This window comes from Dermacentor variabilis, chromosome 4 (genome assembly GCF_050947875.1).
Source record: "Dermacentor variabilis isolate Ectoservices chromosome 4, ASM5094787v1, whole genome shotgun sequence".
Lineage (NCBI taxonomy): Eukaryota > Metazoa > Arthropoda > Arachnida > Ixodida > Ixodidae > Dermacentor > Dermacentor variabilis.
Genome location: NC_134571.1, coordinates 232,855,641 through 232,873,286, shown reverse-complemented (window position 1 = coordinate 232,873,286; position 17,646 = coordinate 232,855,641). Strand labels below are relative to the sequence as shown.

The following is a 17,646-nucleotide window of genomic DNA, read 5'->3' as shown; positions in this document are numbered from 1 at the left end:
GTGCTGACACTCAGTACTGACATGCGCAGAACTCGACGACGGCGAGATCATTCGTCAGGTTTCTGCTGCACCGCCGGACGATGACTCCGAGTCGGAAGATGACGCACAATGTGCTACGCTGCCGTCGCATGCGGAGCGTGCACAAACATTGACTGTGCTTTCAGCCACCTATAGTGACCGTTCGACCCTCTCCGAGATTCAGGCTTATCTGACTGCGCGTAAACGGAACAGCGTGCAACGGCGCATTCACGATTTCTTCAAGCCTACTGCCGAGCCCGAATAAGCGCGTGGAAATAAAGGATTTCATTTTTTTTTTCTTAATCTGCTTTTTCGGACACCTGTTTATTCGGACATTTCCGCAGTCCCCGTGAGGTCCGAATAGACGGTCGGCGACTGTACTTAACAAGCCTTCTATGACATTTTTTAAGTTCCCCAGGCTCTCCAGAAAGTAAGAGGGAGAAAACTTCTGCTCAATAAAATTGAATGAAATGTTCTCAAGATATCGCTCTGAAACTTTTATCGAAGTATCAGGGAGACATTCTAAACATTTGTGCCAATTTTCATCAAAATCCGTGAAGAAATAAGGAAGTTGATTTTCAAAGCCACGTCCCCCCTTAAGATATGAGGGTGCAGGTTCAGCTGGGAGCGCTCGAGTATTAGGCGTTTATGGGGTAACTTATCAAATACTTTAGCATAATCCAGAAAAATGGCATCCATTTGAGTGTTAGCATCAAGATTAACATGCAAGTCATGGACGAACATAGCAAGTTGCGTTTCGCACGAGACTCTTGCGGAAGCCATGTTGGGATGGGTGAAAGAAGTTTCAAGGAAGTGTATAATTTGAATGAAAATGATGTGCTCCATTATCTTGCAGGGTGCGCTGGTTAGGGAAATTGGCTGTAGTTAAGGAGTTTTTTGTTACCTGATTTGTAGATTGGAAAGACCTGCCCTTTCTTCCAGGCGACGGGGATGCTTCAGGAGGATAAAGACTGTGAGAAGATTAATCTAAAGTATGCTGCACAGATGAGTTTAGTATTTTTAACAGTTTAGAGTGGATGCCATCCGCTCCTGATTATGATGATGATGATGATGAGAGTTTTAGCTTTTCAATTATTGCCGTTATGCCATGTTCAGTGAATTCGATGGGTGACATAACAAATTGAACAGGTGAAGGTGGTATAGGTAACCGAGCATCAGGTTCAGTGGTGAATACTGATGAAAACGCACGGTTATATGCATCGGCAGACTCTTGTTCGGCGATTACTATATCGTTATGGTCAGCTATAGTGACAGCATCTGGTGGCTTGGGGTTTAGAAATTGCCAGAATTTCTGGGGGTTACTGCTTAGCACACGAGGCAACATGTCATGGAAAAAAAAGAGTGCTTTTCGCAGCATATAGCTGAGAGATAAACTTTCTCCGCCTTGTAATATTTGTCCCAGGCCACAGCACAATTGGTTTGCTTTGCCCACCGAAAAAATAGTTTTCTCGTTTTGGAAAGGAAAAGTTAAAGAATTGTGGATTACTTTATGGTCATTAATCGCCTGGAGATAAGATATTGAAGATAGGCTAGACGGATTGTTAGTTAATCATCATCATCATCATCATCAGCCTGGTTACGTCCACTGCAGGGCAAAGGCCTCTCCCATACTTCTCCAACAACCCCGGTCATGTACTAATTGTGGCCATGCCGTCCCTGCAAACTTCTTAATCTCATCCGCCCACCTAACTTTCTGCCGCCCCCTGCTACGCTTCCCTTCCCTTGGGATCCAGTCCGTAACCCTTAAAGACCATCGGTTATCTTCCCTCCTCATTACATGTCCTGCCCATGCCCATTTCTTTTTCTTGATTTCAACTAAGATGTCTTTAACTCGCGTTTGTTCCCTCACCCAATCTGCTCTTTTCTTATCCCTTAACGTTACACCTATCATTCTTCTTTCCATAGCTCGTTGTGTCGTCCTCAATTTGAGTAGAACCCTTTTCGTAAGCCTCCAGGTTTCTGCCCCGTAGGTGAGTACTGGTAAGACACAGCTATTATATACTTTTCTCTTGAGGGATAACGGCAACCTGCTGTTCATGATTTGGGAATGCCTGCCAAACGCACTCCAGCCCATTCTTATTCTTCTGATTATTTCCGTCTCATGATCCGGATCCGCCGTCATTACCTGCCCTAAGTAGATGTATTCCCTTACGACTTCCAGTGCCTCGCTGCCTATTGTAAATTGCTGTTCTCTCCCGAGACTGTTAAGCATTACTTTAGTTTTCTGCATATTAATTTTTAGACCCACTCTTCTGCTTTGCCTCTCCAGGTCAGTGAGCATGCATTGCAATTGGTCCCCTGAGTTACTAAGCAAGGCAATATCATCAGCGAATCGCAAGTTACTAAGGTATTCTCCATTAATTTTTATCCCCAATTCTTCCCAATCCAGGTCTCTGAATACCTCCTGTAAACACGCTGTGAATAGCATTGGAGATATCGTATCTCCCTGCCTGACGCCTTTCTTTATTGAGATTTTGTTGCTTGCTTTATGGAGGACAACGGTGGCTGTGGAGCCGCTATAGATATCTTCCAGCATTTTTACATATGGCTCATCTACACCCTGATTCCGTAATGCCTCCATGACTGCTGAGGTTTCGACTGAATCAAACGCTTTCTCGTAATCAATGAAAGCTATATATAAGGGTTGGTTATATTCTGCACATTTCTCTATCACTTGATTGATAGTGTGAATATGGTCTATTGTTGAGTAGCCTTTACGGAATCCCGCCTGGTCCTTTGGTTGACAGAAGTCTAAGGTGTTCCTGATTCTATTTGCAATTACCTTAGTAAATACTTTGTAGGCAACGGACAGTAAGCTGATCGGTCTATAATTTTTCAAGTCTTTGGCGTCCCCTTTCTTATGGATTAGGATTATGTTAGCGTTCTTCCAAGACTCCGGTACGCTCGAGGTCATGAGGCATTGCGTATACAGGGTGGCCAGTTTCTCTAGAACAATCTGTCCACCATCCTTCAACAAATCTGCTGTTACCTGATCCTCCCCAGCTGCCTTCCCCCTTTGCATATCTCCTAAGGCTTTCTTTACTTCTTCTGGCGTTACCTTCGGGATTTCGAATTCCTCTAGACTATTTTCTCTTCCATTATCGTCGTGGGTGTCACTGGTACTGTATAAATCTCTATAGAAGTCCTCAGCCACTTGAACTATCTCATCCATATTAGTAATGATATTGCCGGCTTTGTCTCTTAGCGCATACATCTGATTCTTGCCAATTCCTACTTTCTTCTTCACTGTTTTTAGGCTTCCTCCGCTCCTGAGGGCATGTTCAATTCTATCCAATATTAATATTAGAGCTAAAATGTTGGCCAAGTCCTTCACCACGCGTGTTGGTTCTAAGACTAGCTGGGTTAAGTTGAAATTAAAGCAGACTTTGAGGAAATCATTTTCGGTTGTACTATGTGACGAAGGTGGCTAGCTATCCCAATTGATATTAGGGAAATTAAAGTCTGCGAAGAGCAAAATCTGAGCGTTAGTGTATTTTTTCATTAGTACATCTAAGACGCAGTTGAGCTTGTCAGTAAAGCTAGTGTCTGCTCGCGGGGGCCGGTAGCAAATGCCAACTAAAATAGCTTGCGGGGTTGCATGAAAGAGCAGCTATAATGTTTCAAGGTCACTTGGGTTGTGAACAACGAAGCAGGGTATCATATTAGTAACGGCGATGAGCACCCTGCCGCCTCTAGAGTGCTGGCGATCGTTACAGAAAACATGGAAACCGGGTCATCCATGACCTCCGCGTCGAATACGTCAGCGGTTAGCCAGGTTTCAGTAAGTATCAACAAGTTACATCCAGATGATAAAACCAGATTAGATACAACGTCACGTTTGGAAAGAAAACTACGTATGTTAGAATAGATTGCTAAAACAGTAGTGTTAGGGCAGGTTCTTGTTATCGAACGGTGTGTTGAATGACAATGATGCAGCGATTCCTATTGGACTGTTGGAATGAATGAGAAGTACAGTCAAACCCCGTTACAACGAACACCAGATTAACGAACATTTCAGATTAACGAACTTTTAAGAAATCCCGTGCCGACTGCTTATAGTTTCAATGTAAAAATATTTCACTACTATGAACTTCAGAATAACGAACATTTCAGAATAACGATCGTTATTTAATTTCCGTGTCATCTTAACAACACCTCAGTACTACGAACTCACATCCCGAAATGCGAGGATTCTTAGATTTCAGTGTATCTGTCACGGCAGTCGGAGCTCTAAGCTAGCAGACGACGCAGCGCGAAGAGCGGGCCGCCTTGCAACTTGCTTCCCGCAAAAACCTGAGATGGCGCGGAAGGAGAAAGATGCGGGCGGAGACTTTTTTTTTCCTTCTCCGTTGTGGAGGCAACGACGCACCAGGTTTTGTGAGTGGAGAGGCGGGGAGCATGGGCTCGTAAAACCCGAGACGGTGCGGCAGAAGAAAGAAAAAAAAGTAGTAATTAACGCTGAAGTGGGCTTTTTCTTTTTTTCCTGTTGCGGAGGTGACGACGCATCACGTTTTTTTTGCTTGTTTTCTCAGTAGTTCGCGTGCTGTCACCCGTATCAGGCCTGTCCATCTTGTTTTTCTTCTGGTTATATTATTGTGTTAGAAGTGCGTGCCGGCGTTCGCGTTGCCATGAGCTCAACAACTCTAACCACGGCGAAGAAGCGAAAGCAGTTTTCTTTGAGCAAGAGAGTAGAGATTCTTCGCGAGATAGAAGACGGGAAGAAACAATCCGTCGTGGCTAATTAAAGAACGTGGAGTGGCGCGGTCGACGATCGCCACGATTCTCAAAGATAAGGAGAAAATCTTTAAGCACCAGCAAGTATCTTGCTGCACGTTATGGCAGCACCCGAAGACCGCGACGAGTCCGTGTCGGCCACAGATGCGTTGGACTGCTTGCGAAAACTTCGCATATTTATGGCCAAAAGCGGCACAGCGACCGAAGGCGTGCATAAGAATGCGGACGGTCTGGAATCGTTCGTGCTGCAGTGTCTGTGCTGCACCTGTCAGAAGAAGATCACGAACTATTTCAAATAAATGTGCCTTGTCTGACGATCACGTGTACATTGTGTGAGAAACGAGTTCAAGGAGGTACCGTTTCAATGGTAGGACGTTTGCGTTACTGAAATGCTATTGTTATGGCTAATTTTTGGGCTTTCACTATAACGACCTTTCAGAATAACGAACATTTTCCTGCAGTCCCCTGAAGTTCGTTGTACCGAGATTTCACTGTATTCACAGTGGCCATCACGAACAACCACCACCAAGGTACAGTGAAAGCTGTTTGTGAAGTGCCCTCTGGTAAGAATTTATTTTCAGCGACATTCAGACAAGATAGCAGAATACCACAGAATAAATGTAAACTGATGTACTGCTCATTGAACGTCATTGCTAGTACAGTCTACACTCGTTACAACGGACCCGCATACAAGACTTTCGGATATAACGAACTATATTCCAACCTTTGTTTGGTCTGCCTATTTTTTATTAATGCAATGAAGTTCGCTTTTAATGGACCGTGCTACAACGGACTATCGGCTACAGCGGACGAAATTAGCAGCAATATTCGTCAAAATCGGGCGTATAAAACGGACTTTGGCCATGTCGACACAGTCTGGCACCTGACTTGCGAGAGTCAGCCGACAATTGCGTCTCAGCGCGAAGGACATAGCAAAACAGGGTGGAAGCGCACCTTCTTTCACACGGGAGGCAAGGGGGGGGGGGAGGGGGGGAGTCAAGGGAAAGTATTCTACTCTGGTGGCTGCCGTTAACGGCACGGGCACTGTATCTTGAAAGCAATAGTGCCGGTAGCTTTACATGTGCTGTGCTTTCGATGCTTAGTTTGCATTGAAGCGAGAGACAGCACAAAGGTCAATCCGCTCGCTGCTGCTGCCGTGCTTATCTTGCTTAATTTGCTATCGTATCGATGCTTCCCCTTTCGGGTGAAACTGTGACTCTGTTTTTACTTTGGACTTTGGAGAGAGCTCTGCAATAAAGTTGTTAGACCTCGCAATGAAAGTTTCGGAAGTAAGGCACCTAGGATATTACGGACTTTAGGTAAAAAATTGATGTTTTTTGTCGGATCATCCGGGTCCATCGCTTTCTCAAAAAAAGGTCTCATATTTTTTGAAAGGAACAAAGGGATAAAAAATGTTTACTGGCTTTCAGATTCGCATTGTTGACCAATAATTTGAATAAGCTCGATTATTCTGGCTTATTCGCAGTTCCGCCACAACCACCACAAAGCCAGTGTAAAACTGCAAGCAATATTTTGTACGCCAAATGGTTTATTGAAATTTTTTGAGTAAATTTGCACGAGTTGCATTATGAAAATCGTTGCTGCAAATGCAATTCCTAAAGTTTGCGGTTTCACCAAATGTTAAGACCACAATTTGGCCACTAAGGTTGGCTAAATAATGAAACATTACATCTTTAACTTGAGTTCTGCCGTGGCAAGAAAATTGTGTAGCCCTAGCGCAAATTTGAGTGACGATTGCGGTTGCCATTGGATATTTGTGACCAAGAAGTTTCGTGAAAGCAAGCAAGTCACTTGTTGGCGTGCCGCGCTATCACCCTAGTAATTATATGTGATGCGCGTGCAAAATAGATGTACGATGGCACATGCACACTGTTCACCCATCAGTCAACACATATGTATCAACAATACGCATTATAGAGTGCTAAAATGTATAAAGAAACTGATGAGCTAGATACTGAGCAGACTGTGATCTTATTCATTCAGCGCAGCTTTCTTTCCCGACAGCCCCATGAATTGAGCATCATCTTTAGCTGGCCTGCATATAAGAAAACTCATAAGGCATTGTATAGCACAAAACTAATTTCATTTTCTTGTGGTCTACGGTAGTTACGATTATGCATCGAACACACCCACGTTCCAAAGACGCCGACACTGAAACAGATTGCTTAGGCTTAGGATTGCAGGGCTAACCACTAGCCAACACATGTCTATGGGCTGTGTGGTTGCCACTGAACAAGCACATCCTGCTTAATTTGGAAGTTCAATTGAAATTAGTGTTTTGGCACAGGTTGGTGCAGCTCGATGGTTCGGCGCAAGATGGTGCAAATCTCGCAGCACTTCCATCTCTGCATTTCTCCACGCCCATAGTTAGTATAGCCACAGAAAGAAGCCCGAAAGAAAGAGGTGTGTGCAAAAAGAAGGGCAAAATAAGAAAGAGACACACCTCCGTTGCTAGCCAACACTTGCCTGGGCGGAGAAAGTGCTCACAAAACTCAATGACTCATCACCTCTGTAATAGATTTTAAAAAATTCTCTGCCACATTTTTTTCATTGAGCGTCATACGGTCTGGAGCGCCGAACCTGTGCGCCTTGGTGTCCACTTTTTGCGGCTCGTTTGCTAGCCTACTGTTCTGGCTGCCGTGAAGAATACCCGGAAATCTAAAAATCCCAAAATTTCAGAATACCATATGTACAGTCGAACCCACTTATAATGATACCTATTTCAAATACATATCAGTTATAACAATGAGAAGCTGCTGCACCGTCAACTTTTGTATGTTTTACATTGTGAAATAGCCCGCTTACTACAATGCCCTGAGGCCGCATTATCGCTTATAACGATGAAGTCTGGCCGCTGGGTGTCCAAGCCGAAAGGTACTCAAATGCGGAATCCCTGAAAATAAGAATAAATAAACATGGGCGGCTCCTCGAACAGCCGCCGCTCGCTTATTTTCCAGCCATCTCCGCATGCCTCTCTCCCACCACCCTTCCACCCCTCCGAACATGAATGGCCCAGAGAAGGAGAGAGAGAGAGAGAAACTTCATTAAAAGAATAAACAGAAAAAACGCTAATGGTTGGGGCCCCTAGTCCAGGGCTCCGCCGGCTCTTGTCATCTTCTCAACTCTCTGTATCAGCTTGAGCTAGTCATCGAGGGCCGAGCTGGACAGCAATGCCTCCCATTCCTCCCTCGTGGTGTTCGTGGCGGGGTGTTCTATGTTGTGTAGTGTGCACTCCCACGTAATGTGGTATTAGTCCCGAGAACGAACTAGAGGAGCACTGTGAGCGCCGCTCGCGTGACGTCAGGGCACGGACTCGCGCCTGTCGTCTGCTGCAGTTCGGGCGCTGTCCGGGAGCCTTCTGTGGTGTTTTCATTTGTTCACCCTCATTCTCTCTGCTTGTATACTGATGGTGGTCGTCTCAAATACATTTTCACGGTGTCTTCATTCGCAAAAATGTATGCAAATAGCTTATTTCTTAGACGACAATACAATTCTCAATGGCAACACTACAGTGTGAGCCGAAGGAGCGTAGACCAGCTCATTGCAGAGTTTTCATGCGCGGATTGACACCTGCAAAAACATAGCATATAAGGATCCAGTTACGATACCATACCTGCCGCCGTGCAAAATGTATGTCACAAACGCTGGCTATGAATTCTACAAAAGTTACCTTGATTTTAGTCCGCTAAAACAGGCTTGCTCACGATGAGTAGTTCATGGCATAATATACAATTTTTGTATTTATTCACTGAAACACTCGACAGTAACACGAGGACTTAACACTGCAGTTTAGATTCTACTTGGACTACTTGCTTCTTTAACTGCGTCTCAAAATTAGGCAGTTGCTCACGTGTTTATTTAAAGTTGCGGTAATTTGAAGTAAAGCTTATTGAGGCTTACAGCTGTTTGAAGAACACGAAGAGGAAAGTACCAATATATATATATATTCCTTTTCCCGTACTACACGTTGAACTAACTTGAGCAATTTACTGGCGTTTGTTGCTTGAGGAATTTACAGGGCGAATCTTCTTGGCGAACTGACACAGACTACAAATTTTACAATGAAATATGCCTTTTCGACGGTACGGCTGCAGCCAGGAAATAAGCCGAAGCTCCGTTTATTAGTATTATAGGACATATTGAACATATCATAATTCCCCGGCGGAAGGTCAAAAATCAAGTGAAATATTTAAGGCTTGTGGTGTCTTACGAAGGTTTTCGAGGTTCTCTTTTATGTACTGACGAAGCGTACAGTTCTCCTTTTGTATAAACAATGCTGGATTGAAACATGCCGAGGCAGTAGATGCTTGAATTTTCTTTTTCTAGGCAGTCTAAGCTGCGCTGTAGTACCTCGAGTATACTTTATGCATTGCAATTGGCAGTGTAAAAAAACTGCTCTGTGGTTTCAATTCGAAGTTGTAGTGAACTGATGGGCTTCGCAAACATTCGTGCCTCGCCACGACAGTTGGTTGCTACCGTTGCTTGAGCGGAGGGAAGGGAGGAAGAAAGAGAAAAGCAGAAGGCAAGGAGGTTAACAAGAATAACGTCCAGTTAGCTACCCTACACAGGGGGAATGGTAAAGGGGAAAACAAAGATGACGGAGAGAGGAGGGAAGGAAACAAGGAAATTCGCAGTGAGGTCGCGGACGCGTGTGGTCTAATAGTAATTGCACTAATAGTCACACACGTTCACACAAGCCCGTTGTCTTCAAGAAGCACAGAAGTGCCTTCACTGCTTTATGCGCCGACAAACGATGGGGGCAACATTCCAGCAGCACCTGCACGAAAAGCCGCCGATGGTCCAGTTTTTGGAGAGCGTTAGCAAGTTCTTGTCTTTCTGGGGCATATCGTGGACAGTGGCACAGCAGGTGGTCGATATTTTCTTGGGTGCCGCAGACCTCGCATACTGCACTGTCGGTCACTCCAATTAATGCAGAGTATTGCGGATAAAGGCTACTGAAGGCTACTACTTTTGATCTTAAGCACAAAACATTTCTTTCCGGTGATTGCTACTATGGTACTTGTGCATTAACTATGTAAATACTGTACATGATTCCAACATTCCAGCAGCACCTGCACAAAAAACGGCCGATGGTCCAGTTTTTGGAGAGCGTTAGCAAGTTCTTGTCTTTCTGGGGCATATTGTGGACAGTGGCACAGCAGGTGGTCGATATTTTCTTGGGTGCCGCAAACCTCGCATACTGCACTGTCGGTCACTCCAATTAATGCAGAGTATTGCGGATAAAGGCTACTGAAGGCTACTACTCTTGATCTTAAGCACAAAACATTTCTTTCCGGTGATTGCTACTATGGTACTTGTGCATTAACTATGTAAATACTGTACATGACGCGCGGTCACGTTAGCGGCCATGAGCAATGCGTTTTATGGGGGCCTGTTTCAGAGAGCGGTGAAAGTATCAGCAAACTTTTTCCTAAGAAATGCAGCGCTAACTTTTTCGTTTACGAATTAATAAAGTGGCCACATTTGACAAGAACAAGTCACTAGAGTAATAAGAATCATGATGACAGCTTTCCTGGGCAGTGTCTTTCTAACACAAATAACATGTTAACACCAAATACTAAGATTCTTCTTCCATGTAAAATGCGATGTCTCTCATAGCTAAGTACTAAAGCAATGTGAAGTATTTAGCGAAGCATCATACACAACTTGGCATGTTGAATTTGCAGGCATTCCTTTTATGGAAAATTTATGGACAGACACGGCACACATATGCATTCCAAAACCAGTAGACCCCTTCAAGGCTACATAGCTTGCGATATCCAAGCCGCAAATTTTCTCGACTCGTGCGTTTTTGAAGGAACTGTGGTTCAGGCGCGGCAGCAGAAAGAAGCCGACATTTCTTTCAATAAGCACGGCTCCATCCACCCATACCCCAAGCATACATGAAGGGAACGAGCGAGCACGGCAGCCGCGCGAGGCGGAGCGAGCGGCGTCCTGGCCGTGACGTCACTCGCAAGAGGGCGCCACTCCACGCTAGTATAGGCTGGTGTGGCCCCCCACCACAGGCATTCATCCCTGTAGGCTGTGGGATGCATGCGATGTAATATGTGTAGGTTCGTGTAAGTGCCTGTCTGGAGCCCATGCCAGGCAGCGGCATCCTCTGCCTTTAGATTTCGATGGGGTAGTGGACATCGCAAACGACGCCCTCTGTGATAGCTCACGATGAACGAATACTCGAGGTTGACAGGGTCTGGGTCTTCTGCAGCTGGCGTGATGAGTGCTCGGTTATGTGCGAATCCTCGAGCTGCTCTGTCGGCCTACAAGTTGCCCCTGTGGCCCGGTATCAAGGCCTGCTGGGAATCCATGTGGATCGTCAGTGGTAGGTTTGCATGTTGGCCTTCGCGGATGGCTAATGCGATGGCCAGCTCTTCGGCTTTCGTAATCGTGCAGGGGCGGGACGATGCAGCGGAGGCTGCACCCAGAGCTCTGCGCTGCCCCTATCTCCAAAACACGAATGGACTGCGCCAACTGCGCTGCTCGCAGATTGCTCTCCTGTTGCTCGCGGGCTCCTCATTCAGCGTAGTTCTGCAAACAGCTTAGGGGAGGACACGGGTCCTAAAAGGCCGAAAATCTCGAAAAAAATCGACTTTTTGAAGCTGACATTTTCGGAATCTAGAACCATTCTTGCACTAATTTGCGAAGTTTCTAGCTTCACTTATTATTTTCGGCGTAAATTCAATTTGTAACACGCCAGTGAGGTGAATCTAAGTGCAAATTTAAGCAAAAATGATGCTTTTTCCGCGTCGAACAGTTGCCATCGCACACAGGTTATCATGGCGGTCTTGATCTGGTTTGAAAGAGCCGCCCTTCACCTTCAATTTCCTGCCATCGCTGGCTGTCCTTGCTCATTGGCTTTCTAGAAAAAACGCGTCATTGTATTGGCTGCTCAGCGCATGTGACAAAGTCTAGGCACCCGATTGGCCTAGTGGCCTTCCCGTCGTCTGCTTAGTGTTGTCGAGACGCACACAAGCGCGCGCCATTTTGTCTTGGTGTTGTAGTCTGACTGCAGATATGGTTCAGCCGATCAAGAAGTTCAGCACCAAGAACAAATTTGGGAAGAGAGTGAGGCAATCGCTATCGGAGAACTTCAAGAAGCGTCCCACAACAACTCAGGACAACGAGGATGACGACTTTGCTGCAATCGGCAGTGCAGACGCCGAAGCGGTCGCCGCTGCCGCCACGGTAGGCTTAACGGACGCTAGACCTATGAGCTCGTCAGCTGCCAACAGCATCGCGGAGAGCGGCCGTGTGCGTCCTGACACACAAATTTTGCTGCCACAACAGTTAGAGGATGAGAAGAAGGAAGCAGAAGAGAAAGTTCGGGAAATGTCATCCTTCGCAGCGACAGAGCGGAAGCAAACTCTTATCTCTAAACGCGCCGACGCTGTGGTTCCACCCACCCCCTGACGAAATGGCCTTCACCATCATGCACTTGGAGGCGGTGAAAGCAAAAGGCAGTGGTGCCCTTTGCGGTATGCAAAGGGCAGTGATGGCCACTTATCACCACATCACATCAAATGATAAAGTGGCCAACCATACCTTTGCCAACGGGGTCCGACTCGTGGTGTCGGCAGAATGCTGCAAATGCTAAGGGTGAGCCTACACCAAAGCATCCCCGCAGCTTGCCTCCTCATGTCTGCGAGGCCTTATTGCCGATCAATCAGAGGCTTTCTAATAAGAGGCTACTGCAGCAATGCCAATGGGGCAAGACCCAGTATAATGAGTGCTTGCACTCAATGATATGGGCACTTGCGCCAAAGGAGCGGCATGCCTCGTTGTTCGCTAGTGAAGCGGCTGTAGCCGAAGTGGTCCTGAAATTCAACGCAGGAAATGCAAGACGCTCTACAGGCACATTGTAAGTACTGTCGGTTAAGTACCAACACACAGCATAGAAGAACTGCCCTCTCTCAATGCAGCTCAGTGTCTCAACCACAGAGAAGGTTGTGCTGCCAATGACTATGTCTTCATCACTATGTATTTGTTCGACCAGAGGCTCAGATTTTCGCTTCTTCGCGCTTGGGAACATCTTCTGGAAAAGCGGTCCGGCATGATCGCTGGCACTCAGTGGGATGTTGTGTTCAACTAAAAACACCGTGAAGAGGCATTCTGCACGAATCACACCGAGGTTGTTGACACTGGATACAAAACTTGCTAGGCTTGACTGGCCTTCCGCGACTCGCACATATCCCTGGTGCTTTTTCGAAGCGATGTGGACCTTGATGTCAGACTTGCCGGCATGCGAGATGTTCACACCACAGGCACACGTGGTGTAGAATCCGAACTGATCCGCTTTCTTCGATGGCAGGAAGCACTGAAATTCTGCAATGTACGATTTCAGAAACACCTGGAAGTATGTCAGAACTTAGAACCCGCCACTGCACTGTGACGCCGCTACAGGACAGAGCCGCACTGCGTCCGACACGGCAGCTAGTCATACAAAAGGCGAGGCAAACACTGCAGTGACCGAAGCTCGCTGAAGTCTAGACCCGCGTGCGCAGGCAAACAAAGACAACAGCATGGCAACAGGTTTGCGGAGGTGCTAGGGACACTATCGGCACTATTGAGCTTTGGATATGGAATTGTGACCCCTCTAGTAGACGACAGAAGTCCCTACAACCTTGCAGCTGCTCATGATGATACCACGCATCTGCATTGCCCTCTCATGACAGGCAGTGAGTGCGGCATTTGGTTTTCACAAAGGAAAAGCTACAAATGTGCTAATATGTACAGCCATGACATACAGTTGCCGCCGTAGTAGTACGCAACGACGCCGGCAGCACAAGCCCTCAGCAGCAGGTCACGTTCATCAGTGCTTAAATTGCTGAAGTCGAGCTCAGCATCGCGAACCAATGTGGCGTTGTCAGGGTCGTCCATTGCAACGAGCGTCGAAGTTTGCGTCATAAAATAAAGAACCAGCTTATCGTCGTGCGCTTTCCCTTCTGCTAGCCACCATAGTTCTGCTTTCGCGCTGCTGTCGGCTCTGTCTTGGCTCTGTTTCTGGCCGCGCGTTTGCGTTTTGCGCAGGAAAGCCTAGCGCTGTCTGGGAGCACCGTTTTACTCACCAACGGCGCAACGTCACTATGAGACCATGACATCACCACTTTCCGATCGGAGGGCGGAAGATTTGAACTGTGCTAGAGGTATGCGGACGCTTCAGAATGCATTTTCTCTTAAAATAAGTCTCTTCGTATGAAACAAGCGTTTCGCGGTTTCTGGGATGCTATTTCAACAGTCCACGTCAACTTAATATTAACCTTTAGTGTCCCTTTAAGGGGAGACACTGGTGCTTGATTTTTCTTTTAATTTTTGTCATATACAAATGAAATTTTCACGCAAGGTATACTTTAGCCTGCTAGAAGCATGTATGCAATCTTTTTTTCATTTAAGTAGTCTTTGGGATAATTAATACCTTTTGAAACTCAATTTGGCCAACATTTCAACAATTTTACCACTGAATATCAGAGAAAAATTTATATGTACCCATTCTAGAACAATCAGAGATCACAATTAGACTATCACTGTAATTTAAGTTACAAAAGTTATTGCCATATCTAATGTGGTCGTTATGAAGCTCAAAATTCCTATCTGTTATTGCCACATAAAAAATTCTAGCATAAGGGATATCATACTTTATTAGTTTTATTGTGTGTAGAAGCTTTTGAATGCAACAAGAATTTAAATTGGACTATTACACGAAAAGATACTGTGGGCAACAGCACATGTCATAGGAGAAATGCAGCTTTTGAGAAAACGCAAAACGAAGTTCCAGGAAATGATCTATATTTATTCTTAGCAATTACAGCAAGAATTTCAAGTCCACTTTGCACTAGAAGCCACCAGGCACATAATCACCATCGCTCTTTTTCATGCACCTCTTCTTTATGGCATGCATGAACTTTTCTGCTCTGGCGTGCTTCTTGTCAGACGCCACTAGCCGATGCTGGTCTTTTTCAGCCTTTATTCCCCTCTTCTTGGTGAGCTCCATCTGGTGCTTATGTTGTCGCAAATGGCACAGTTCACCACTAGTTTCATGGCCACTTCATATTCCCGGTCGCCCTTTAACACATTCCATGGGGCCACGGCAAAATTCACATTTCCCGCACCAAAGCAGGCGATTTAGAGTCGCTAGGCTTAGAATCGTAAATGCGGTCCCGCTCGCCGCCGCTTCCGAAAAATCTCCGATGAGTGACTGCTTTTGGCGGGTAGCTGATAAGGAAGACAGCTTCTGTCGTTACTCCGCCGCGCAACGTTCAATTGCCACTTGTTCGGCTTCTGTAATGAGAAGCGTGTCGACGCGCGTTGCCCTCGACGTGTTGCTGGCCGCAGGCATTACGTGCGCGGCCGTAGCTTCGGTAGCTGCCGTTTGCTCGCTGGCGCATGTCGCTGTGCTGGTTGTAGTCACTGCCAATTCATCGGATGCCACTCGGGTATCTGAGAAAGCCGCTTGCATTTTTCTCCCGAAAGCATCAGCCGTCGCGAACTTCCGTCGACTGCCAGCCATTGTCGTGTTGCTATGGTGCACTAGACTGCGTGCAAACCACGTCTAACATGGCCTCTCGCATTGTCGAGAAACGAAACTCCCGGTCGTCCAATCAGATATCAGAATTCACCCCACGTGGTACAAAGGCGCTAATGCCGTGCGAGTATTCCCCCTTTTTCGAAAGCGTGTACCTTCATAACAGCCAGACTTGGTGCCCTTTTCCCGCTAAAAATGGAATGTAGAAGAATCCAGCTTTCGAATGATTCCAAAATGGCCAGGCTGCGGGTAACGGTTGGCGTAGACGAAAGCATTGAATTCACCTCTTTTCGATGGGCGTTTGCGAGCGAAAGCGGTGATGAAGCGGACTTTAGAATGAAATAACAAAATAAGCACCGATCAGAACGCGTTGTTATTGCAGCAATAGCTTCTCTAGGACATCTAAATTGCGAAAAAAAATTTACAAGTTGGTTTTTTATTTTTTGATTTTTTGGGCCAGAAGACCCGTGTCTCCTCTTAAGGGTGCACAGTTGATAGAATAATAATAGAATATGTGAAATAACAAAAAGGTAGCAACGCGATATCGGGAGGAAAGGGGCGATAGGGAAGACTGGAATTTTAGACGAAACACCGTTTTCACAAGAGCACGAAGAATGAATGAATCTGGTAGCACTTTTTTTTTACACAAGTAGAATAAACTTGAATTGGAAGTTTCAGCTATGCAGTCTGCCTAAATGCAGTAACTGTTTAGTGCTCTACTGTTAAACATCTGTGATCATTTGACCACAGAGAGAGGAGAAACTCACGAGCCACTTGTCGCGGGCGTGGAGCACGGTGTCCAGCATGGACTCATAGAAGAGGCAGTAGCCCATCCACTCAGAGATAATGATGTCCACCTTGTCGACGGGCAACGTCACCTCCTCCACCTTGCCCTTGACAATGGTCACGATGTTGGCCATGCCGTTCTCGTGCACTATGCGCTCGGCATGCTCCACCACACCCGAGCACTCAATCTGGAAAGCAAAAAAGCACAACACCATTGTGTTACGAATATCAAGCTAGTGGTGCATTTTTGTAGCAGCAGACACTTCAGCTGGGCATGGCCTCCGTGACTTCCCGCCACAATCTCGTGGGTCACACCCAGGCTGCACATACGCTTACCTGCACGAGCCATGTTCCCCCAAGCCCACACATAGTGGAGCACTGTGTTGTGTGCTAAAAGGTCGTGTGCTGCACACGCCTAAAATCCATCGTTTTATTCAAATTTTCATCACACGTATGGCCGTGTAGCGTTTCCACGGACTGCGAAACTGTCTTATTTCCATGCCTACAATTATGCACCCCATTGGGCGTACACTGGAGTAAATGGCAGTAATAGATCTAACAAAGTAATTTCGGCTCCCCCTTCAACTTCACTACAATAAGGTTCAAGTGTAGTACTTGTAGTCATCCCGAGAAAGCGTAAGGTAAGGAGACCTGGCATTGCTAAGCGAGTGTGCTCGCAAAATGTAGCGTGTGCAGCTTCATCGTACAGTTAAAGGGAGACACAGCTCTTAGAAGCCGAGGACTGTTGAATTACGAAAGAAGCTGTGGAATTCTTGTTCTGAAGATAGAAAAGGTGGAGCAAAAGTGGCATTGATCTTCGATAAATTAAAAGTTAATAATGTAATGTTCGATTGGCATGAAGATAAAAATGAAAGGGTCAAACTTGTGCAACCACTTCAGGCAAGAAACACCCGACAAACTCGAACAAAAGAGGGAACGTTTAATATTAATGTGAATGCCAGAAGTATCCTAAATAAGTTTGAATCCTTAGAGAGCATTGTGTTGGAGCATGAACCAGATGTTATTTATCTTTATTTATTTATTTTACCCTCAGGGTTTGCACATTAGAGGGGAGGGGCACATTACAGATCAAAATTGGAAGAACAGTTGATACAGTAACATCAACTGTATGATATAATAATATCAGTATACAAAATGATTGTTCATGCGAAGCATGAACAATCACCAGCTTAATACAAAAATGAAATGAAAGAGCCACAACTAAGATAAAGCAGAGTAATTTGAACATCTAAAACAAAAGAACAAATTCAATACAAATAATTAAGCAATGTTAAACATGTTATTCAAGAAATCCTTAAAGCGCGTTGTATCTGTGATAGCTGTAGGAGTGATGCGAGTGACTGAAGCCGTTTTGGAGCAGCTTTTTGGAGCAGCCAAAAGGGCATTTTGGAGCAGAGAAATGGGCATTCAGAGCAGCTCAAGGCTCATTGCCAAGTGGAAAACTTGACTTTGCGAGAAGAAAAATAGTAAAATGAGGAGGAAGCCTTCGGGAACAAAACCTCTTGTGC

At 45.7% G+C, this 17,646-nt stretch overlaps 1 protein-coding gene across 2 annotated transcripts in view; it reads right to left on the bottom strand.

Annotated features, from left to right (window-relative positions):
* Positions 1-17,646, bottom strand: part of LOC142580193 (protein arginine N-methyltransferase 1-like) — a 192,253-nt gene that overhangs the window by 114,762 nt on the left and 59,845 nt on the right. For both annotated transcript variants that reach the window (XM_075691072.1, XM_075691073.1), the window contains one exon: positions 16,099-16,305. In XM_075691072.1, coding sequence (XP_075547187.1) covers positions 16,099-16,305 — 207 coding nt within the window. The remainder of the gene's footprint in view (positions 1-16,098; positions 16,306-17,646) is intronic.